This window comes from Poecilia formosa, unplaced genomic scaffold (genome assembly GCF_000485575.1).
Source record: "Poecilia formosa unplaced genomic scaffold, Poecilia_formosa-5.1.2 Scaffold530, whole genome shotgun sequence".
NCBI classification, from domain to species: Eukaryota; Metazoa; Chordata; class Actinopteri; order Cyprinodontiformes; family Poeciliidae; genus Poecilia; species Poecilia formosa.
The window spans coordinates 88,444-113,087 of record NW_006800469.1 but is presented as its reverse complement, the minus strand read 5'-3'; the positions used below and the strand labels follow the sequence as shown (position 1 = coordinate 113,087).

The window sequence follows — 24,644 nt, the reverse complement described above, 5'->3', positions numbered from 1 at the left end:
CACAAAATAATTAAGCCATATTTTATTTTGGCGGGTCAAAGTGACGGCACAATTTAAGTTCCGGGTCATAGGTGAACTCAGATCTCCATTGCTGTTGCTGCTGTCGCTGTGGCTAGCTGCTCATCTTGGCGTCTTCTAAACGTTTGGAAGAATACAGCTGGATCGAGGCTTGACAACGCAGCCGAAAGATTTAATTGGGCTTTTTCTATCTACCGCTCGACGGTGAGTTGTTTTAAGTGCTTTGGGTTTTTCTTTTTAATAGAAATACGGTGGCGACACGCCCACTCAATTTATGTGTTAATGATTGAAAATTGATGTTATTGACTAAAAAGTCATTCGTTTTTTGTTAATTTTGTGGCCGAATAGATTATATATTGTCAAAATATTAAATGGGCCCTTTGATTTTCGTAAATTTGTCCTTTTAGGATAATTTTAGTTACTTCTCATTTATTTTGTTGACGGCCTATAGAAATCTGGGTTTGATTTTTTTTTTTTTTTTTGAGCTGCGCAACGAAACAAAAGGAAAACAGGAAAACAATTTGAAATAATACAGAGGTCGATTAAGTTTAATTGACACTGTTGTCAATTAAACTTGGGTACAATTTGAAAGTGCACTTTAATTTGATCTGTACCCTTGATTTGTAACTTTAATTTGAATCTGTAAACTTGATCTCGGTCTTTAATTTGAAATTCATTTAAAAGATTCCCGAGAAATACTCTATGGAATATAGCTATTTTATTTTATTTTTTGTAGTTATTGAATGTTTAGTTATTTTGGATAATAGTTTAACCCTGTTTGAATGTCAAAGCTAATTTGTTTTATTTATATTTATGACCTTGTTTAGGTCGGGGTTTTTTTTTCCACCCCTGTGTCAACCCAGGATCGCGAGCTAAGGATCACCGCAGCTTTGCGGTAGGAGTTAAACGAACCAAGCTACTTTCTCATTCTGGATCTATTTGCACTGGATCATGGACAAAAAAAACGGTCAATTGATTGATGGACCATTAATCACTCTGGACTCACAAATGGACTCAAAATAGAAAAAAACTCTTGGGTGTCATCAGGGTTTATTGTTTTTGTTGTTGTTTTTCCCTGGTTGTGTCTTTTGGTTATATTTATAGCAAATCACTGTTATAAATATCATTATTATTGCATATCTTCCTAAATATATGGAAAAAAAAACACAAGCTTAAATACAATAACTTCAATTTACTTTCTGTTTGATTGTGTTTTATTCACACCCACGGGCTCCATAGACGAACCTATCTGAGTGCCTATTATTATATTTGGCTGTAGTCAGGCGCCTAGCCTTAACTAGCGTTTACAAAAGCAGTCGGAGCCTACTCAGTGAGTGAATAACATAGTGAAGGTTGTCACTCCAAGCAAGATAAAGATTTGTATGGATCCTAAAGCCATAACACAGTGATTGTCATGATGTGCGGTGGTTGGAGGTGAGAAAGATGCCAGTGAACCCGGGTAGTCATAATGAAAATTATGTTTAATAAAGAACCAGGAAAACAAACTCAAAATCACAGGAAGTACTGGGAGCAAACAAACAACGAATGAATGACGTTAGACGAGGACCCGACAACAGGTGGACTTAAATACACGAGGAGGGTAATCGGGAAACTAGACACAGCTGGGATCAATCAACAGGGAGGACAGGACAGAGACTCACAGGGAAACGGGACTAAACACAGAAAATCTCAAATAACTACTGTTGAGAACGAGAATCTCAATCGATGAATCATAATTTGTATTGACACACGGAACATAAAATCAGCCAAGAAAAGCATTCAGACTTTACTTATTTTATTAACTTTCAGCGCTGAAAGGAGACGCTTTACCATTACATCCGAGAAGAGTTTCTAAAAAAGTCTGTGCAGCGTCTGAGGAGAAAGAGGAGGGTAGCTGATTATATGAACTGAAGACACTCCCTGAAATCACACCATGTCTCTGTGTCCTGATAAGTTTCTGTTTCTCGTGAGAAATATGCTTTAGTGTCTAACAGAATCAAAAAATGTAACTCTTTACTATAGGCCCTTTGTCTAACAGCGTGTGACTCTTTCTCGGCCTTGGTAAAGCATCTCAACACCCCCTGTTGGGCTCTAAAAGAGCCCAAAAANACATTGTGGTGGTGGATAAAGAACAGAGGAAAGCCGTTGTGGTGGATGTAGCAATACCAAGTGACCACAACATCACGAAAAAGGAGCATTTATATTTGAAACTCGGAGATTATTTTTTGTTATTTTTATAAGTAAAAGAAACCCCTTTGAAACAAGAAAAGTCTCCGCGAGTGCTTTTTATTTTTTATTTGAGTGAGTTGAAAACCTCCTCCTAAAAGACTACTCTTGCATTTTTGTTTTTTGGACTTTATTGTGATGCAAGAGTGGCCATAACAATATGTTTTAGCTCATTAACTTGACATTTCTCCAATGAATATTTATCAAAGGTTATGATTAGAAGGTTAAGTTTCTTTTACTTTGTTTTCCTGCGGTTGTAGACTTGGCAGTAGAAAATTGATAACATAGGAATAACAACTTTATATCCCTTTTAACAGGTTACACTTGATTCTCCTGAGATGCCTGTGGAAACGAAGTGCATGAAGTTTGTGCTCAGCTGGGAAAGCTGAAACATGTCACTTTGACTTCACATTCTGGGGAACATGCTATGTTGATAAAGGCCTAAAATATTTCTTGGTGTAACTCCATTAATTATCTGTATATACTATTGTGTCACGATAAAGGATAGAATAATAGTAGAATAAATGCACACCAAGCTACAAATAAAATGTTAAATTATGAATCATTTTAGGAAAATAATTTATGAATGTATCCATAGTCAGTGGATGAATTATACGACACTGGTTAGGAAAACAAGTGGATTGACTTTGTATGTAATAGAAGAATCTGAAAAGGAATTGAATCAACTAACCAGCTTGAAAGTGCTAGGGAGGTAATCATTGACTATTGACCTGCAGTACAGTTACATGAGGCATTTTGCTTCTCAGGTTTAAAAAGCTGGCAGTAACTGTATGGTCATATTTTGAACCACTTAGAGCATGAAATGTTGTCCCATCTCTGATGCAAATACTTGGAAATGTCTCCCATCAGGGATCTTCTGCTAGATTTTACAGAGTAGCTTTCAAGATGATCATGCTTAAAGTTACAATAGGGTATATGCCACGAGAGGTGGTGACGTATTTCCGNAACTACAAATGGAAAAAGTCTGGGAGTTCAAGACACATTTAATCAAACACTAGACTTTTTTTTACGAGAATGGGGAAATGCTTCCAAAACGCAATGCAAGCCTCATTTAGAGCTACAAATTTCTTATTTAAGAAAATAAGGCATTTTCAGACTGAAAGAAAGGAGCAATGATAATTGCAAAAGTTGTGCTTAAAAACGAGAAATATGGAACTGATGTAATCTTGACTCTTCCTGATGTCCAACTGGTGGCAACTACAAGGGCCAAATTTTGCTTAATTTTTCACTTTCAGGTGATGACTAAGAGCCCAGGTTAACATTTTTTTCTGTGCACTTGCAGAGAAAAAGTGCTGCACTTTCCCTCTGTGGAGATGGCTCTGAAAGACAATGCTTCTGCATCTGAGACATTTGACAAAGTTGCAGAAAAATATTCTCAAGAAAAACAGACTTGGGCAAGAGTTTCAGAACAAGCTGTGTGATATTGATCAGCTTGAGCCATGTGTTTCATTTGTTTCTGATACTTTCATGGACATGGACACAGCATGCATTACTGAACAGCTAAACACAATGTTCAGCTTGGATCCTGGACAGTTGGAAATTGAAATCATAACATTACAAAATAACTTTCACTTCAAAGCCTATGAAGTGGAGGCTTTGAAGTGGTGAAGCACCAAAGGCTTCACCAAACCTTTCATGCCTTGTATAGGGATGTATAATGTACATCAGCTATGTACGTTGCCAACCTGTTTGGCAACGTACATAGCTGGTGACAAACGAGTGACACAAGCAACCATGCGAACTACCCACCAGGTAGTGAACAACAAATAGAAAAAGTCTGGGATTCAAAGGCTGAATCAAAGGCTGATTCATGAATCAAAGGCTGATTCATGAATCAAAGGCTGATTCATGAATCAAAGGCTGATTCATGAATCAAAGGCTGATTCATCTTTGTGAATCAGCCTTTCTGATAAGAACATCATTAAGAATAAACAAAGTTGAAAGTTGAATTTAACTATTGAACAACAAATGTTTGTTAGATGTAGCAAGATATTTTGTTCAAAATGCCGCATATTTGGTAATAAGTTTACTAAAAATAAGAAAATTGATTTCTCTATCATTCATGTTAAATGATAGACAATTAACCTAACATGATAGAAAAACATAGTGCGATCATTAAAATCTTGTTGAAATGTTGCTGAACTGATAACAAATGTAAATATTTTCTGGGGTGTGAAAGGTTGCCTTCTTCAGCAAAATACTAATTAACCAGACTGAGTGACTCCCGCCTTAACAGTGACTGGCAATTTTTTTTTTTTACCAAAACACTCTTAAAAAGTGGACAATAGCATTTAGTGAGAGGTGCAAATTATTTATTATGTTTGAGGTTACAGAGATAGGATCACGGTTGGTGTTGTGTGGTTTCTTTTAATGCAAATAAAACACAGAAAAGCCTATGAAAACAATAATATCCAGATTCTAACCTTTACATAAGAGATGTGGGAATGGGTCACACAGCCATGCACTTTCTCAGTCTCAGAAAGGTTCTTCTCTGACACATGCACAAGCTCAGGAGAGTCCACGTCATTCAACAAGTTTTGATGCAGAGATGGGGAGTCTTTTTCTTGGTATTGAAATTGTTGCAAATTCTGAAGAGCAGGTGAAAGATTTGCAGTCAATATTAGAAAGAACTTGAAAATCAAAACTGGTTCTTAACAAAATGTAAAATTTTATTTACTAATGTCGAGAAAAGTCGAGCTCATCCCACTTCCCCATGCTGGAGATTTTAGTTTAATAATAACAATGAATAAAGTTACCTTTAAAATTGAATACACAGGTGACATCAAGACTCAACAGTAGAGTCAGACTGTAAAAAAATAATCTGGTTGTGTGTGTTGTTATTGTGTCCTGCAAACTTTGCTTTAATTCTACTTTTTTCTATTTAATCATAAAAAATCATAATCAGACAGAAAGAGAGTCATGGAACAAGAAGAGCAGGTTTCCTGAAGAAAGAGGAAGAAAGCTTCCAGCCTGCATGTGGATAAAAATAGTTCAGATTACTCATTTCAAAGCATTAAGGGTTTAAGGAATAAAATCTAAACATTTTGAGTAATTGGATAAAACCCAGAGTAAAATACTTAAATTAATAATAACTTATGATTAAACCAATAATTAATATTGGTTTAACCAATGATTGATATTGGTGTGATTATAAGAATATTTGCACTTACTCTTACACTTGTGGAAATACTTACAGGTGAAAGAAGTAACTGTAACATGGTGTCAAATAATTAGATTTCCATTAATGTCTGTAATAACTCACATGACTATAATAAGAGTAACTAATAAGTAATGGTTATTATAAAATTATAAACGAATGCTAAATCAGAGAAACTAAAATGTTATAAATGTGATTTTGACATTGAACTTGAAATGGTGTAAAAATGTGTAACTGTAATTAAAGGTCACTGATGATGTGTTGGAGGTAGATGGTAGGTGAAGGTCAGGGGAAAAGAGGAACTGATAGGATGGCAGAGGTGACCAAGGCCTTATTGCTAAACTTCAACTTTCCTAAGAAAAGGTTAGACGCAAGAGGACTGTTGAGCAACTCTGGATCATTAGAACAGACATAATGTCACCAAGACGGTGATGGATATGAGATCATNCATTTCAATTTTGGGGGTAAAAACGGACAGGGCACCCCTATGCCTCTTAGGCGGTGGATCGAAACCACAATGTCTCTCTTACAATCTAATGAAGAACACGTAAGGAAATAAAATTGTTAAAGGATGTTAGAGTTAAAATTAGGAAAAGGAAATTCAACCATCCATGGCATGACTTTTTTTTTTTTGTTTTTTGTAGAAGAAAATATTTTTGCAGTTTTGTCAGAGCTTCATCATCTGTAATTACACATCAATCATAAAGTCGGACCATGACACTTTCTGGAACCAAATATTATTATTACCTTTATGTTGCTTGTTATTTATTATTTCTTTTTGTTACCTCAGGTCAACGCCATGCCATAGAAGGGTAATGAACTATTAAAGAACAAAGTCTGAAATTTTTTTGTGTTTTTTTATATATATTTTTGTAATCCAAGTTAAAAAGAATAAATGTTAGATTTTATGAAAATATAAAATGGGTGAAGTGTTAGGAGGATATAATTTTCATCTTTAAAGTAAAAAAATATTAAAATTATATTCACTAAGTTGTTAGTTAACCAAAATGTAAATTGAATAGAATGTTAGGGTGATATTTCAAAACTTAATAAAATGCAAAAATGAATAAAGTGTTAGGTTAATATTTAAAATGAATAAAATGTAACATGGATAAAAGGTAGATATTACTTAAAACTTAATAAAGTAAAATTAGAAATGTTAAGGTACTATCCTTTAAAGTCAATGAACCCATAATGAGTAATGCATAAAACAATGTGTTAGTTTTATAAACCAAACTTACTGAAATTTCTATGTAATATTTAAAAGTTAATGAACTACAGAAAGGATGCAATGTTAAATGGAATGAAATGGTAAGAAAAGCTTAGAAGTCTGAGTATTGAAAGGCACAGAACAATGAACACATTCATAAAACAGTAAACCAATGCAATAAATCAGGATCAAGGGCAGCANATTATCCACGTTAGAGTGAATTTTTCCACTTGACTGCTATAATCTGTTCTTGCGTTACACAACGTAATTTCTCTTTTTTTCCCTCTGAGATTCTGCTTAGAAAATGAGGTTATGAAGTTACATCCTCCTGCTGCTTTTTGTTTTTAAAATGGTTAACGGTTACTGTGGGCAAATCCAGCAAGGACCAAGTGAAAAACTCCATCTCTAACACAGAGTGACCTGTGTACCGGAAGCAGGCTATGTGGAAAAAAAATGCGGAAGTGCTAAAACGGAAGTCCGTGGCATACACCCCATTGACCTCTGATGTTCAGATGCTACAAGTGCTATTATTTACAAATACTGTAATAGTGATGAGGCTGACATGAGTTATCCCAACCCAAGACTTTGGGTAGGAATATAGTACAGGGACAGAGCCCTGAGAAACTATTCTATAGAATAGAATAGTTCCATGTAGTTTCACAGCATATATGTATAAGTACACCCACATTTGCATTAATTAACTCACATTTGCCAGTATTTTGAGCAAATATAGTCTGTCTTAGTGAATTATTTTGAAAATACGGATGCTGTACTTGTGCAGTTTCCTGTTGGAGTAGTATGATCTTTGAAACTTGTTTCAATGTCTGGCAAACATGGAATCAGTTCTAATTTTGGCGGATGTCTCTGTGGAAGTGTCACACCATGTAAATGCTCTCATTGATTAAAATGAGTGCATATCTGAGCAGAGCAAATCTGAATGGAGTATAAATTAGGGGGAAGTTGAAGTGACAAAAAAACATTATTCTCTCTTTATAGAACATATTTATTATATTTATCTTGCATATTTATTCTCATTTTTTCAATTGCACATTGTTTTTGAAAATTTAAATATTACCATGAGCTAGTTTAATGCTTCAGTTTGTACTTTATAGCACAGTTAAAACTGGGCTACACACATATTACGTTAATTATTATGAACAGGAACTTTTGTCTGTTGTATTTCAGGTATGTTGATGAACTGAACTAAATAATCAGATTTAGATACTCACTGGACCCGTTTCTCCTCAGCCTTTTTCAGCTCGGTATCTCTTTTCAGCACAGACATAATGGTCTTCTGCTCTTCCTCTGTCAGAAAACCCAAGTCAATCATGGTCTATGCCATCACTCAATGCACCATCCTGCATGAAGTTATCCACTTCAGTTTGACTCAGGTGGTTGAACCTTCCACATAAATCATGTTATGACAATGAAACATAAGCCAATCAGGTATCAGCCCATGTACAACAATTCTTTGAATTGAATTATTAATCCCAATTTTCTTTTGAGATTAATAAAGTATTTTTGAAATGAATAGAACTGAATTGAATTAAAGTTTTGCATAACTTGAATGTTGCATGGTTTGAAACTGTGCACCCCGAAAAACACTGACAGAACTCCACTATTGGGCAAGTTGTGCCTTTAAAGGCAATACTTAAAACACATAACATGAGCTTTTGTCATCTGGGAGATTAACTACTTCACTGTTGAAAATACAGGAGTTAGCTTTTAGACTTAGTATGTGGTATCCTTTAGGATTTCATTTTTGACCTGTTCATCTGCCTGATGAAATACCAGAGAAACAATGTTTTTTGTTTGCCTTGTTTTGTACATGTTCTAAAATGGATATACTTTACATGTTCATAGTGTTTGAAACTTTCAGGAGCAGATCTATTTTTTATGTAAGACACAAAGACAAACATGACAAACAGCCATGCACATACATACTCATATCTAAGGAGAATTTAGATCGACCAATTAACCTAATAATCATGTTTCTCGACTGTGAGAGGAAGTTGGACCTTCATGCAGAAAGACTCTGGGCTGACATTCAAACCCAGGACCTCCTTTTTTAACCTTTTCTTAGCTTTGACTAGAGCAAAGTATCAATTATTTTGACAACTCTAGTAGACAGTCCTTGGAACAGTCAGCTTGGAACAGCCGAGGGACCAGGAACCAGAGACCCAGCTGAGCAGCTAGGATCAGTTACATCATTCTAATGTCCAAGTTCCTACTTCAGACTTCCAAAGTAAAGCAATCGCAGCCTTTCACTGTTACTTTTTTAAAATATTTTTTGTCAGTATCAGCTGATTCTTGCCCTGTTAATATTGCACAGCAGCATTAAAAATTAAACAATTTCTTTGCCAAAACCTTCTTTAAAAACATCCACAGTAATACACTCATCAAGAATGATTAAACATTTGCTTCCTTATTTATAGTAAGTGTTGTACACACACTGTTTGGATGTGATGTACCAGGGGATGCATCTCTGTTTGTATTGTAAGTGAGTAGACTTTTATAAGTTCTAAAATAATAAATTATTTTAAAAATGGGTAAAAGCACTTTTTCAAAAGGTGGAACTAATGCTATTTTGCTGCAGTGCTGCTATGGTCTTGCAGATCATCATATTTAATCTTAAATGTGCAGTGGTGAGGCAAGTTGTAAACAACCCTGCATATCATGTTAAAAAAATAGAAGCACTACATTACTTTGTTTATTTAAAAAAAGGAACGTGGCACGTCCAGTTCCTAAAGTGTGAAGGCCTGGCTGTGAAAAATGGCAGTCAGTTTTAAAAATAGTAGTCATTTCCTTGTTTTCATTGTAAGACTTCCCTGAGAGATGAGAATATTCATCTTCAGCTCTAAAGAGATAAGTAATCAAAAACAATTTAAATGTCTAGAAGTAGCCTACTATTTTGTAACTTTTCCAAATGCAACTTCAGCTATGGTTAATCCCAGTTAATCACCAGTACTTTGTTAGAGAACTTTGTGCTCTACAACTTAAATTGTTCTTGTGAATTTTAGCATCAATACTTGTTTGTACAACAAGCAAGTGTGAAGTTGGTGAATAACAGCAAAATTAACAAGTAACTGTTCAGAATAAAACACCACCACAACTGACAGCTTTAATAACTACTAACTACAGCCTAAGTTATAGATTTAATTACAATGCTTTTGAAATATCAGATTTGTAATGTGCGATGTTGCATAGTTCTCTTTTGATAATGATGGAGTGGAACAACTAGTACTTCTTTCATATTTGAATGTCTAAAAAAGTTCAACTATTGCTTCTTTTGCAAATGAATCTTTCTTAAACTTTCTGTTCTAAAAAATTAAGAGGGACATTATAAAACCATAAAGAATTTCACCATACAAAAACAAATTTAATATAAGAAAGCAAAGAACTTACCTTCCTCAAAATCTCCTTACTATGTGAAAAGTGAACTACAATTGGCAGCTGTAGGTGGGAGGAGCTGCATGAACAGTCTCAGAATGACTGGAAGGACTGCTGCCACATTCTTTCTCTGCACAATGGTACAGACTTTCAGTTTTATCTTTGCTACACATACCCTCATTCCCTGGAGTCAGGGGTGTTTAACCTGTCATTCACGAGAGGACCCAAACTTGGGTCCTCTCGTGTGAATGACAACCTGTGAACAACAGGTTAACTACAACAAGAACTAGATCTAAGTCTAATAAAAACTGAATTCACTCCTGTTGTCACTCATTACAGACTCCCAATATAACCTGATTATCTTTCAGCCATCATTTTTGTATAAGGTTTTATTTAAGTTTTTAAATATAATAATGACTTCAACTGATATTAGTTGTGTAACTTTATACAGGCTGCATTTAACCAACTTTGGCAATAAATATTATTCTCCACCTCTGTAAACTTTTTCCATCAACTGTAATATGGAACTATAGCTTGCACTCCAACAATAGCATACATGTATCAATACCTGAGGCTCAGAAACATGACGTGTGCTATTACTTGTGTTAATAGTTTTGAATTAACATGGCGATGTAATTAACAAAAAAACATGATCATTGCCTTCCTGTGCAATTTTGCTCAGAATTATTATCGCTTACAGCACAGTCTGGGGTTTCTCCCCTTTCCTTGGATTACCACTATGAATCCAAGCAAAGGGCCAATCAGTGAACAGAAGGAAAAGTCGTAAATGATGAAGTTGATTTTATGCTCTGTTTTAGAATTGTAGACTGCCTGTAGTTTTAGCAATGGCAGCGTGGGAAGCAAACAAAGCTGTTCAGTTTGTGTTGGCCATGTTTCCAAATACTGAATTAATGTTAACAGTCATCTCGTTCAGGTCGGCTTAGCAGTGGAAAACGGTTGTTTACAACACAGGCAGCTTGAAGCAGGCAGCTACATAGCATTATAATTCAACACTATGTTGAATTGTAAAGTGCAAACATTAGTGATTGTAATGTAAAACTTTTCAACACAATCCACACCTACAAGAAGCAATCAGTTATCAATAGCTGAAAGCCCAGATCCTCTGTTCAGAGAAAATAAAGTAGGACAAGCGGCTGGTTTTTCCCACTCTAATATTTTTAAGGCGTTACTGTGCATGATACTTTATCCAGAAAATAGGGCTGAAACGATTCCTTGAATAATTTTTTATTTCGGTACCTCAAATATAAAAATCCTTAAGGAAAATTACCTCCTCCGAACTTTGTTAAATATATTGTAATAAATTCTTTGCAATCTTTAAACTGGCCCACTGTCTCTTTAAGAAGCTGCAGTTCTTTCCGACAGTCTTTCAGCAGGTCATCTCAACAACGTTTGAGTATTTTTCAGCACATTCAATTGAGAAATAGTAATGAGCTTTGCAGATGTGCAGTTCTATCAGGTGTTTGCTAGTTGCTGCTGGCAGTAGTCTGGAGGAGATAAGTGGGGGAAAATTTAGGGGAAGGGTGTTCTGTAATGTGGAAGCTTGGACATTGCAGCGCCAAGGAGGAGCTGTGTGGAAAAGGTGGTGCTCAGTGAGAGCAAGAACTTAGGCCCCCCAAATGACTACCATGGGAGATTTAAGGATTTCTCTAAAAAGCATAAAATGATCAAAGCAACGATCTAGGTATCAAAAAATTTCAATTTTACATAATACTGGCCCTTTCAGCTATTTTTATGTAATATAAGCTTTGAAAGTGTTTGACACCACTTGAAACACAAGTTAGATAATAATGATTAGAATAGATACTTTTCATCTTCTTAAAGGTAAGGGCAGCTTCAGTAAAGTTTTTTTTTTCATAATAACAGAATACAGAAAAATGTTAAGATTAAGCAAATTTAATGAATAGAATTTAGAATTATAATTTGAAAAAAGTCAGAGAACACATGGTATTTTACATTGAGACTAATTACATTGAGAGTAACGACAATGATCCAACAATAACTGAATTTTTGTTCCGTTTTTGTTGGATCACTTACATGAAAACGTTCTAATTACAATCTTTGTTTACACAGTAACGGTACACATCGAAAACGTGTAATGCTCTTGCCGCGCCCAGTTGGTGCTAGGTTTTTGAAACTGAAGAAATTGAAGGCACGTGGATTCACGTTTCCCCATCAGGTGCCGTTCTCCTATAGACTGGGAGAAAACACGCACTATGTGCGTCTGATTAGGGCGCAAGCAGTTGAAAAAGTGTGGGATAACTTTGCTGAAACACCTTGTTTGAGCTTTCACGGTGTCCGTAGCGGGCCCGGCGGCATGGGCAGTCATTGGGGGGACATTGATTCCCCCACCCCCTCACCCCTCCCTGGACTGGAAGCTGTTTATTGTTTTTACCTTGGAATGGCCAACAGTCTGTTATTCCTATATCAATTTGATACAATAGGAGCTTCCGCACTTCCCATATCCGTCACCTTTTTCAGTAGTTAAAACAGTTTAATCCGTTGTTAACAAGTCGTAACCTGTTTTTTCGAGCCGCCTTCAAACGCGACATGAACGCTGAGACGCTCGCGCGCTGGGTTTACACCTGTGCAGGAGCGAAGGAGACCTGCTGCTGCTGCAGGTGTGTGTTAGAATAATGGCAGCAAACCAGCAAAACGTAAATAACTTTGCAGTTTTTCCCCCAAACTAACCGACTGAGTTGAGTAAAGCTGTTGGATACAGGTAATGACAGCTAAACAATGACTAGCTAATATCGATACAGCACCTTAAGCTTGTTCAGCTACGTAGACTCATTTTGGCCCCCCCAAAATAAGTCGATGCTTCCTGTAGCAGCTCCTCAGCACTTGAATTAATCTGCGCGGTCTCGACGGGTGATTTTCAAGGTTTGTTTATTTTTCTTTGATGTGGACCATCAGTCATCTCAATCATCTTGATTACCTCAGTCACCGTAATCACAGTGAAAACTAAACAGATATACAAATATTAGAATATAAACAAACTTACAACACACAAAAAAAAACTAAATAAAACGTACCTCGCTGCTTTCACCGGGGAACACTAAGTGTTAACAGTGCAAATTTTTGACAGTTTGTTCAAGTCATTCATTGGTACAATGATTTGCCAGCTTTTATAGGGCCTGCCCTCATTTAGCTATGGCAGCCCGCGTGGTACATAACAAAAAAACAAAACAAAACAAAAAACTTTACAAAGTGCAAATACAAGTAAACAAAACAAAATACAAACCACCAACAGTGGTAATCAAAACAGACATTATTAGACAATCTGCAACGTCCTTTAAATAATTTACAATAAATAGTCTACAAATTTGAATAATTTAGGCAACTTAATTTAAATGGTTCACTATCCATTACACCACCCCCTGTTAAACTCGTCTGGAGCTGGGGCTGGTCCGTAGTTCTCTAGATTAGAGCGCTGAACAAGCATCCGTGTATTTTGCCACCTGGGCGATGCGGAGCGGTGAAGAGACGCTGAGGAAACCGTATCTGATGGGGAAACACTACTTGTAGTAACACCAGCATTGTGAGTAGTTTCTTCTTCTTCTTCTTCTTCTTCTTCTTCTTCTGTGGATTGTAGGAAGCAGCTATGTTTTGCGTCATACTATGCATGAGCTGGGGATTCTCTGGAAGAAAGGATCCATTTTCTCTGTTTACACAACAACGGACATCGGTACGTTTCAGAAACATCGCATTCTGGAACCCGTTTTCAGTCTGTGCCGTTGTCAGAGAAAACATTCGGTGGTTTTGTATAAATGTACACTACAAACACAACAAAACTCTTCCGTTTTCACCCAAAATCATTGTCTTGTAAACGGGGCCTTAAATGAGGGGTCTATGCCACTATCTGTCCATCTCATGTTCCATGTTCACTGGAACCCTGTGTGTCCTCTTTCTTCCACATCAGATTTGGTTTCCATATAGAAGATGGGACAGTACAGACCTGTTAATCCACTGAAACTCTTTTAAATAGCCCTTCTTGTGTGAAGGGAATTCGAGGAGTTGGAATCAAAGTCTAGGGGTTGTGCTCTGCAATTCTGCAGCAGTTAACAGCCCCACCAAGCAGTTTGCCTGCTGCTGTGCTGACTGAAAGCCACCATACACAAAGCTTGACAAGTTGCTTGCAGAGTCTGTGTGCTTGGTTTTGCATTCCACAACTGGTCCCAGCAGAAAGAAACTTCTCAATCGTCAGACCAAGACCACTGGAGTGATGAGAAGGTAATTAGCCCCCTCTTTCCCCCGCACCCGAACACTACCTCTGCCACCAGACCTCTTGCAGTGACTAACCATTTGTGAGCCAGATTGGGCCAAAAGGATATGAGTGGGAAACTTCAAAACCTGCTCATATTTCTGAGGATGTGAAAAGATTTGTATAACGTATTCAGATTTGATGGATTTTCCCATGTTCCATGTGGACAGCCGTTTTTTGTTGACATCTTCAAATAATGAGGCCCTTATGTGTAGGGTTTGTTTTTCACCTGTGGTGCAGGGCTCTGTTTCTAGTTGTCAGGTAGGGATGCTGTGCAAACCATTCCCTCGTCTGTTCCAGGCTTATGGAGAAGGACTGACTTGCTGGCTTCCAGGTATGGTATGGTAAGTACTTTGACTGTCGCCACAGTCAGGGAATCTATCATGACTTTACTAACATCTACCTTATTTTTGAGCAGTAATAAGATATGGAGATTTTATGGTGCAGTGACATTTTCCAAGAAAAGCTGTACCTAAGTAATTTTTTAAATTACCAAAGCTATCAGTGAAAAGTGAAGACTAATGTATAAGAACAAATCTAAGTTAGAGACATTTAGCTGCTTTAAACTGAGCTCCTTTGGAAAGTTAAGGTTTATTTGTGTAATTTACCACTCTGACTAACATGAAAATAAACTATTGATTGCACTCTTTGTTTCCCGCTCTGCTAGACTGAGCTGACAGGAAAAGATGCTTGTGCTTACCTTTGATTTTTATTGTGTTACAGGTACTGAAATGGAACATATATTTTGGATTTTTTTAATTTTTTGCCAGATCTTTTCAGTGGGAGCTCAGTTCAATGGATACAACTGTGATGCCAACTTTCATAGTCGCTTCCCTGGTGAGAAACTGGAAGGAATAAAAGAGATGTTCATATTTTCTTTTATAGAAATTACCAAATTACTGAAAGGAAATCGCTGTATCGTATATTTTTTAATAAATTATTTTATGTTACTTGTTTTAGAATGTAGGAAACAATACATTTCTTTTTACATTTCACAATCTAATGTGAATGGTGAAGTGAAGAAGTTGACTGTGGGTTTGATATATGCAAAAATTGAATATGCAAAACAAAATGCTAAGTATTTTTGATGTGTTTCAAAATGTGTTTGTGTGTATGTGTGTCTTTCAGCTGAGCGGGATATCAGTGTGTACTGTGGGGTTCAAACTGTCACTCTTAAGGTCAACTTTTGTCCAGTACTTTTCTCTGGCTACACTGATTCAGACTTAGCTCTAAATGGTCATCATGGAGATGCACATTGTCGAGGATTTATTAATAACAACACATTTCCTACTGTTGTGATCTTTAGTATTAGCTTGGCAACATTGGAGTCATGTGGAAATGCCCTGGTGGTAAGTAGAATACAGTTTAACAGTCATAAGGTTATTTAGAATGTAAGCAACCAAGACTGAAATAAAAATAAAACCCAAGAATAGAGATTATTACATTTACACATTTCATGTAAAGGGAAAAATTTCTATTATCATTTTAATTAAAACTAATTTGTATTTTTGTGAAACTGCATTATCGTTAAGCTCACAGACTTATTTTGAAAAGATGTGCTTTTCCTGATGATGTTTCCCTCAACACAGGTGTCCACAGCTCAGGGACCCAATGCCTATGGAAATCTCTCACTGGTGCAAATTGGAAACATATCAGGTTATATTGATACCCCAGATCCACCTACTATCATCAGCTATCTCCCAGGTTTACTCTACAAATACAGTTGCAGTTATCCTCTGGAGTACTTGGTCAACAACACACAGCTGGCCTCGTAAGTCTCATGATCTGTGATTCACGTTGTCTTAGCCTTCTTCTAGCGCTCCTAGAAGAAGGCTAGAAGTTTTAGGATTATTAAATGTTATATTCCATCTGACATTTCATATCAGTTTTTATTAAATTGGCAAAAGTAAACTCAACTTACTTTTAACAATGTACTTAAGACTGTACTGGACTCTGTGTATTGGAATACAATTAGAGGTGCACCAAAATGGCTACAACAAAATGTTAATACTACTTGCAGTTTTAAGAAATTAAATAATTGAATTACTGTACTTTAAATATAAACTTTCCAGAAACCTGCCATTAAACAATTTTGAGTCTAATTATGTCAAAGGTAGTCATCTAAAACTCAGTAAGATGGAAAAACTATGATGTTTGCATCAACATAGTTGATTCTAGTTTTATGATGAAGTATTTTGTTTTCTTTCACTACAGGTCATCAGCTGCGATCTCAGTGAAAGAAAGCAATGGTACATTCATCAGCACACTGAATCTGCTGCTTTACAATGTAAGTTCAAAATAATAGTTTTTCACAATATGGTCAACTTTTTTCTTGTTTCATACTTTTTATGAGAGTTCACATTGATGCATGAAAAGACACAAGTTTCCTAAAACTTTTTCTGCATCTATAGATGGTTTGTTACCCTTGATTTTATTTTTGAGAAAATTATGCAGAACTCTACTTCATGATGTTGATTATTGTTGCCCAAAAAAACCCAACTCTCAGATTAGACTTTTTTGTTAGGTGTGTTTGAACAAAACAAATGACAGGAAGAAGATCTGAATGTGATTGTTCTTTCTTTATAGGACTCGTCATACATTCAGCAGCTGTCCATTCCTGTAGCAGGACTGACCCTCAAGACACGGGTGTTTGCAGCTGTCAAAGCCACCAACCTGGACAAGAGGTACTCACATGTCAACCTGACATGAAAACAACTGTTAGTCTTTAACTTCCCACTAATGTTAGTGGATTTTTTTTTCTTGCTGCACAGTCAGTCTTACTTCTATGTGATCAATTTTATTACAATATTTCAGAGACAGGTTATTGTCACACCATCACCTCAGATGCAGGACCTCCTCCCTGGAGGCTGAGTTGTTGTTGCTGTTTGTTGTTGTTGTTGTTGTTGTTGTTGTGTCAACAACAAATTTGACAATGGTATTACTGTTTAAAAAGAGCAGAGGAAGGGACTAAAGACAGTGTTGTGCCAATATTTAAGTATAAGGGTGGAGGAGATCTGGTTTTCCAACTTTATATTGCTTAGAAAGTCCAGTATTGGGGTACGTAGTGAACTTCTGAGGGCCATTGTACTGCTTTAAACTCAGAATTATGTTATCCAGTAAAGTCAATACTATTAATAAATAAATAATACAGGGCTGAATGGAGAACTTTAATTACACTGTAAAAAGTCTCTAATTTACTGTGATTGCGGTTCTGTGGTTGCTTTAATTTTGCCATGTTTATACAGTAAAATTCTGACAAACACTTGCAGGTATTTTACTGTAAATTAGAGACATTTTTTAGGGTGTATGGCATTCTCTATTAACCTGTTTCCTCTGTATGTAAATCAATGTGGATCAAGGGCATCGGAAATATCCCCTTTTCTTCTGACAGAGCAGCCACTTTCAACTCCTGGAAAGATAGTGGCAGCTATAGTAAAGCTGCTTGTTTCCATGGTATGTAAGCTGTATTTTGAAACAACTAGTTTGTAATTTGGATACATTTTGAAAAAGTTTTGTCTGCTTTCACAATGATATATTTACGAATGAATGTCTAGACATGACTACTTGCTGACTGGAAGTGATCAGCTCGACGTATGGTACAAGCATATTTGACAAAGACAACATTGTTCCAGCAATCAGTGGCTTATTTTCTCTCTGTTACCAACAGATGAGAAAATTCAGTGTATTTCCTCCCATCACTTAGTCAAAAAAAAAAAGAAGACTATTTTTATTTTCATAGTCGGATGAAAATCAATGCCAGAAATAAAATCTCAGCTTCTTAAATGTATTGAAGACACTTCTATGAGAAGATCAAATATGATTTTAGTTTTGAAAAATTGTGGCATTGCTATGTTTTATGATCAATAATAATTCATTAGTACTCCTTCTTTCCATCTCTCACTGCTTTATTAATAATTTGGGAACAGAAAATTGTCACTTACTACTTACTCATGTATTATGCCAATTAAAGCATTCAACTTTAAGTTTCCACATATTGTAGAAACTTAAACTGTTCATGCTATTTGCTTACCTGTAAAAATTATATGGACCGAAAGTCACTAGCAAAATTCACCTAGAATAGATGCAGTCAGCCTAATGTGTATATCACACAGTAAGTGTTCTGGAAGCACATCACACATGATCACATCTTCATATTCCCCAGCAGATGTAGATTTCACACTGTGGAAACTGGAAACACAAACATTACTTTAGCATAAATTTTCTCAGTCAAATAAATAATATTTTACTATTAAACAGATGGAACGTTCTAATGGACTACTGTTATACTACACCCTCTGGGAACCCAAATGATGAGCTTCGCTATGACCTTTTCTTTAGGTAACTCAAAGTATTAAAAACATTTTTTTTGATACAGTTCAGTTGATAAGTTTAACTTGCCCTCTTTTATAATTATCTTTTATAACGTTTTGTTTCCTGAGCCAGCTGTGATAAGGACCCACAGACCACTGTCCTTGAGAATGGGAAAAGCCAAATGGGTCGCTTTGCCTTTGAAGTATTCCGTTTTGTCAAGCACAAGAATCAGAAGATGTCCACTGTGTTTCTGCACTGTGTTACCAAGCTATGTCGAGCAGATGACTGTCCTATGCTCATGCCAGTGAGACAAACAAAAAACACATATGCACAGAAGAGTGTTTAAACAAAGTGTAATTACAGATTTTTTTTTAAATGGAAAGGATATGAGTGGGAACCTTCTCAGGATCCAACACATTCATCTAATATATAGCATTAGTCTCCATCCCTGGTCCTCAGTATCCACTGTTGGGATGTGTTACATATTCATTAGCCTTTTGAGCCTTTTACTCAAAAGGACTCATTAAGAGAATGTTGAAGATTGGATTTAAGTTTACATGAGGTTGAATGAAGCAGCTCCACAGGATACAAACAGTGGTAGGGTTCAACAGTACTTTCTATTTGATTGGTCTCATGTAAAACTGAGCCAAAGCAAAATTATTAGCATATTTATGTTTATTTATGGATTCATTACAAGTGTTTGAAGCCTCTATTTCTTGTAATTTTGATGTTTATGTCTTACAGATAATGAAAACCCAAAATTCATCATCTCAGAAAATGTACATATTGTGAAAAAGTTACATATTGGAAATTTATGGTGTCAGACTGTAATCAGTGAATTTATTCAAAAAATTCACTGAAATTTCTGGAGCCTCCATGAGTGGTGTCCAAAATTAGTCCTCAAGGACTGGTATGCTGCATTTTAGTTATTTCATTGGTTCAACACACCTGAAACAAAAGATCTTTTGAAATGGGGTAAATAACTGCCTTCTCTCTTCCACACAGAGAGTAAACCAAAAAAGGTAATTGCTAAAGAAGCCATTTGTTCGAAGTGCTGTATGCAAACATTTTCTGAAAACTTGAGTGGGAAAGAAAATGTGCAGTAGGCAAAGGTGCACCAAGAAACAGAGACAACTTCAGCTTTTAGAAAATTAAGTAAAATCCATTCAAGAGTTTGAGGGAGCTTCGCATTGAGTGGACAGAGGCTGGAGTTAGCGCAACAAGAGCCTCTATGAATAGAGCAATATTAAACATGAACTACTTTGACTACAAAAATCTCACCTGGGCTATTGAGAAAAAGGAATAGGATTATTGTTCAGTGCTCCAATGTCCTTTTCACAGTCATTGATGACTTGGAGTGCCATATCATCTGCTGGCTTAGACAGCAGATGATATGGCTAAAGTCCACAGTCAACACCTGGCTTTCCAGGATACTTTAGATTACTTCATATTTCATTGTGCTGGCAAGTTTTAGAGAGATGCTGATTTCATTTTCTAGAAGGATGTTGCACCTGTTTACAAGATGGGAGATACAAACCATGGTGTTACTGAGTTTGATTTGCCAGATAATTGGCCTGATCTGAAGACCATAGAGAATGTATGGGTTATTAAAAATTGGAAGATGTGAGACATCAGACCCAGCAACCCAGACGACTTGATGGCCACCGTCAAAGCAATGTGGCTGTCCACAGCAATTTGGATTTCCATTACAACTCAGCAGAGCCATAGGCTGATTGCCTCCATGCCATGCCACATTAATGCAGCAATTCTTGCAAAAGGGGGGCCAACTAAGTATTAACTGTATAGAAATGAACATGGAAACCACACATTTCTGTTTCAAATATCCTTTTTAATTGAGCTTATGTGATACATTTTCTGAGATTAAATTTTGAGTTTGCATTATCTGTAAGCCATACTTCTAATTATTACAAGTAAGCTATTACAAGTAATCTTATACTTTATAGTAATATCTAAGTTTGACTTTCTGAAGTGAGTCACAAAAAAACAAACTTTAATAATGTTCTGACTGTTTGAGATGTAGTTGTATATTTGTTCTTATCACTACTTATAAAAAAGCACCAATACTCATAATGAAATACACAGATTTTGCTGTGAACTTTAAATTTCATGAATACACATCATGGAAAGCCCTATATTTACATTAAGATGTGAGATTCCTGACTATAGACCAACAAATTATTTTAACTTTTCTATTTTCTGATATAGGAAAATCATTTAATTTCACTACCTTTAAATATATAAAAAAGACAAAAAATCACAACATTCTGCCAATTGATGAATATTATGTTCATCCTAACATTACAACTACAAAAAGAACTGAGTAGGGGTGCAACGATTGCAGTTTTCTGGCCGATCGCTGATTACCGATCTTTTATAAAGCCTAATTACCTATTACAATTTTGGCTGATACCAGTTTTTTGTCTGATATGTTGCTCAATATATGAAGAAAGCTGCTGAATGAGCAACAATGGGGTGACTATTGTTAACTGTAAATGTGCAGACATGACCTGGTCGGCCGGTTTGTCAGTAAAACCTCTCCCATGGGAGAAAAGAAAAGCACAGTGGTTGATTTTTAGACCTTTGTCGAGACTGATAACATTGGTGGAAAGATCGGCTTCACATGTAAAAATTGGCTAATCACCAATCTTCCAAAATTAAGGAAATCAGTACCGATAAATCGGCTGGCCGATAAATCGGTGCACCCTTAGAACTGAGGGGGAAGGTTACGGTTTCAGTTTCCAAGCATCCATCTGTTTGAAGCTCCTGATGGGACTGCTTCATGTAACCAAGCACAAAACACATAAACAATGGTTGCCTTTGCTGTACAAAGATAACATATTTTCTCATCATCAAACTATAGTTGCTGAATCATATTAAATTTAAGTTCAAAAATACTTTAGTGATCGCAAAGGGAACTTAAATTAATTAATGAAACCACATTTATCATACCTGTTTGTCTTAATGGCCACAGTGAGTGATTTTTTTATGTGCTATTTGTCATAGATCTGTGGCAGCAAGAAAAAGAGAGCTATTTCAGAAGGGAAACAATCAAGCAAGTCACCAGGAAATGCTGTTCTGACTGCGGGGCCCATCATCACTCGAAGTGGTACAGACTACTCTTCATCCTCAATAATTTTCCCAACCTGTGTACAGCAATCAACCTGCTCTTTGCAAAGAAGCAGCTCTCAAATGAAAACACAAAGGCTTGTTCTAAACAGTGCACTTCTTTAACATGGTTTCAACTCACTGGAACAAAGCTCAATGAAAATGTGTTTGTTCCAGATAATCTTATGAGTTTAGTTTTTCTTATGCCTTGGGCCTCTCTTACAGCATTGCTAATTTGTGCTAGTGGTACTCCCAGAAAGTTTAGAAAGGGTGGTCAAAAGGTGACCTCTGAAAATCTTGGGGTTATTTAAAGAAAAATACATAAATATAAATAATTTCATGGTTATGGAATAGAGTCTGCAATTTTGAAGTGGCTGCCACTTCACTAAAAAAATATTAAGAAATCTCATTGATTTGGACTGCATATATAGGTTTTATGGATGAATCTAACTGTTAATAAGCATGTTAAAGCAGAATTTTTCAGTTGAGGCAAAGGTCTCATGCAATGGTTATAACTACTGAGACGATTTATGTTTTCATTTAAAAGTATATAGCTTGTCTAAAAGTGTTTTGAGTTGTTAGTTTAGCTTCACGGCTTGATTGTAATTACCTTTTTTTTATTTGCAGAACAAACACCAAGTAATAATTCTCAGCTGGGTAAGCACTCCAACTTGTGTTATTGCTTTGACTTAAATAAACTGTTTAATACGTTTTATCTTGAAGACAATTTTCTGACACATTTAGAAAATAAAATCAACTAAATATTTACAAGAATGAAGTACAGTATGAAACAGAGAAGACAATAAGATATAACTTGCTGTGTTAGTATGTATGTATGTAATTTCATTTACATACATGTCTTACTTGAAAGCAGATTGTAATTTTTTGCAGATTCTAATTTTGAAAATATTACTTTTGACTCTACTGCAGAGTCATTTCAATTCATAATGGGGTCTTGAACTGATTTCCAGAAATCTTATTATACTTTTCCAAAAATCAAATAAAAATCTTGCCAGTGACGTATTTGGTTGTTTTATAACAGAATTAAAACGGGAGCCATCAACGGTTCAAAATACTATGATGATACTCCCTTGACTACTGGTTTTAAAAGGGTGGGGAATGGCTTGTACATCAACTACTGCTGTTTTACACATGCATTATAATAGAAAATGACCATACTGCTGTTTTAGCAAGAGCAAATACAGAATGTGTGCATGAAATATGAAGAGTTAAAAAACTTCTTTGTTTCTTTCCACTGCTGCAGCTCTTCTGAATGCTCCAGAGTTTCACATGAACACAGTGACCAGCATACTCATCTCAGCAGTGATCATTCTGAGTGTTATAAGCATTTGCTTCTTCCTCTTCTCCCTAGTGCTCCCAAAAGGCAGGAGTTCTCCTGTCACTACTGTGTCTGGTGTCCGAAACACGGCGTTCAATTGAACTCTGGAACTCAGCTGAGTGTTGGCAAATAAGCCAACACTCAGCAAGTGGATGCAAAGAGACAAGATACTTTTTCATGTAGTTGTTTACAAGAATAATACAAATGTTAATTTAGAAAACTGTTATGCTGAAAATGAGCATTAATTTAGATATACTGTATAACTTTGTATATATCATAATATGCCACCTCAGATTTGCAGATAATTTCATACACTGGATGACAATGATGGACTGTGTGTTCTATCAAACATCAAGCTCCTTTATACGTATATAACAATCGTCTCTCAGTGGGGAAATTCAGGTGTACCGGCAGCAAATAGATTGCATATTTCTCCATTGATGACTTTGCTTGCAAGCACATTGATGAGGAACTGATCAACATGTGGTCCCCAGCTTGTTTTTTTTGTGACTCCAAGAATGGCTAAACAATGAGTGAAAAGCATTACTGATGTACCAAATGTACCTTTTAAAATAATTACTAATGATTTCTGACATAAAATTGCTGATGAGGAATTTCCTGTGACCTGATGAAAATGAAAGCTGCTCTATTAAGTTCAGTTTTTCTTTAATAGTCTGGGGTGTAGTTTAAGAGGAGCAGTCACATCTTAAGAAAAAAGATTTAAATGAATTACAGACTGGAGAGACAGAACTCAGGGATTATTATTTGTTCAACTCGACAAACCACTTTTAAACATTGCTCAAATGAAGAAAAGTGCTGTTTATTTAGGGCAATTGACATGGAATATAAAGTACAAAACAGAATACAACATATGCATAACATATTCAAAAAGATTTGGTTAAAAGCATACAAAATGTCCATTCCACTTCAACAGTGACAGGTAAGTTGTAACACTGACTTGCCTCTTGTCACTAACCTTTGCTGAAGAAAATACATTCAAATACCTTTTCATAGTGATAGGGAAAGATAATCATCTCTATTTTCAAAGGGTCAAAGTGGATTTCAACTATCAACTTCCAGTCCACTGGAACCTCTCCTAAAAAACAGATGTTAATGCATTTAGCTGTACTGAACTACTTGTGTTCCAACTGAATGAAGTGCTCCCACTTCATTATGTTAACCCTTTCATGCATGAATTATGATCCTTTGTGTCAGGATTTTTTTCCTTTTTTATTTTCTTAAGGCATAAAAAAGGTAGGAAAAAAAAATTGTAATTTTTTTCTCTTTTTTTTAGGCGATTGATTGTAATTTTTTCCAAATACAAAGTTATTTGAAAAATATATCAGTCGTATTGTTCTTTAGGGATTATCTGATGTCACAATATTTTTTTTTACCTTCAAGAGTCGCCTACAGTAGAAGGAGGCACAGGGTCGGTTGGCATGTTTTTTGACTGTCGGCCATATTGAATTCAACAAAAATAATTTCTTGCATTTGTAGCTCATGGCCAGTAGTTGATAGTGTATTTTATGATGCATTAGTGTCCACATCAGTGGACACTAATGTG

The 24,644-nt window shown here is 35.9% G+C and overlaps 1 protein-coding gene and 3 long non-coding RNA genes across 4 annotated transcripts; 3 read left to right on the top strand and 1 right to left on the bottom strand.

Moving 5' to 3' along the window:
* Positions 1 to 14,731, top strand: LOC107834140 (uncharacterized). Its single transcript, XR_001659925.1, has 4 exons — positions 1 to 222; positions 846 to 913; positions 5,732 to 5,741; positions 14,720 to 14,731. It is a non-coding gene; the product is annotated as an uncharacterized LOC107834140 (long non-coding RNA).
* LOC107834138 (uncharacterized) lies at positions 5,862 to 6,723 on the top strand. The gene is made up of 2 exons (XR_001659923.1): positions 5,862 to 6,272; positions 6,305 to 6,723. It is a non-coding gene; the product is annotated as an uncharacterized LOC107834138 (long non-coding RNA).
* zpld1a (zona pellucida-like domain containing 1a) lies at positions 14,727 to 23,581 on the top strand. The gene is made up of 10 exons (XM_007540259.2): positions 14,727 to 15,141; positions 15,433 to 15,653; positions 15,894 to 16,075; positions 16,519 to 16,591; positions 16,891 to 16,988; positions 18,562 to 18,642; positions 18,748 to 18,919; positions 21,640 to 21,742; positions 22,369 to 22,398; positions 23,006 to 23,581. The coding sequence occupies exons 1-10, from the start codon at positions 14,991 to 14,993 to the stop codon at positions 23,179 to 23,181; spliced, it is 1,287 nt and encodes a 428-aa protein (XP_007540321.1). The 5' UTR covers positions 14,727 to 14,990; the 3' UTR covers positions 23,182 to 23,581.
* LOC107834141 (uncharacterized) lies at positions 23,239 to 24,328 on the bottom strand. Its single transcript, XR_001659926.1, has 3 exons — positions 23,827 to 24,328; positions 23,636 to 23,644; positions 23,239 to 23,250 (listed from the first exon to the last, which is right to left on the bottom strand). It is a non-coding gene; the product is annotated as an uncharacterized LOC107834141 (long non-coding RNA).
* Between the last annotated feature and the right edge of the window lie 316 nt (positions 24,329 to 24,644).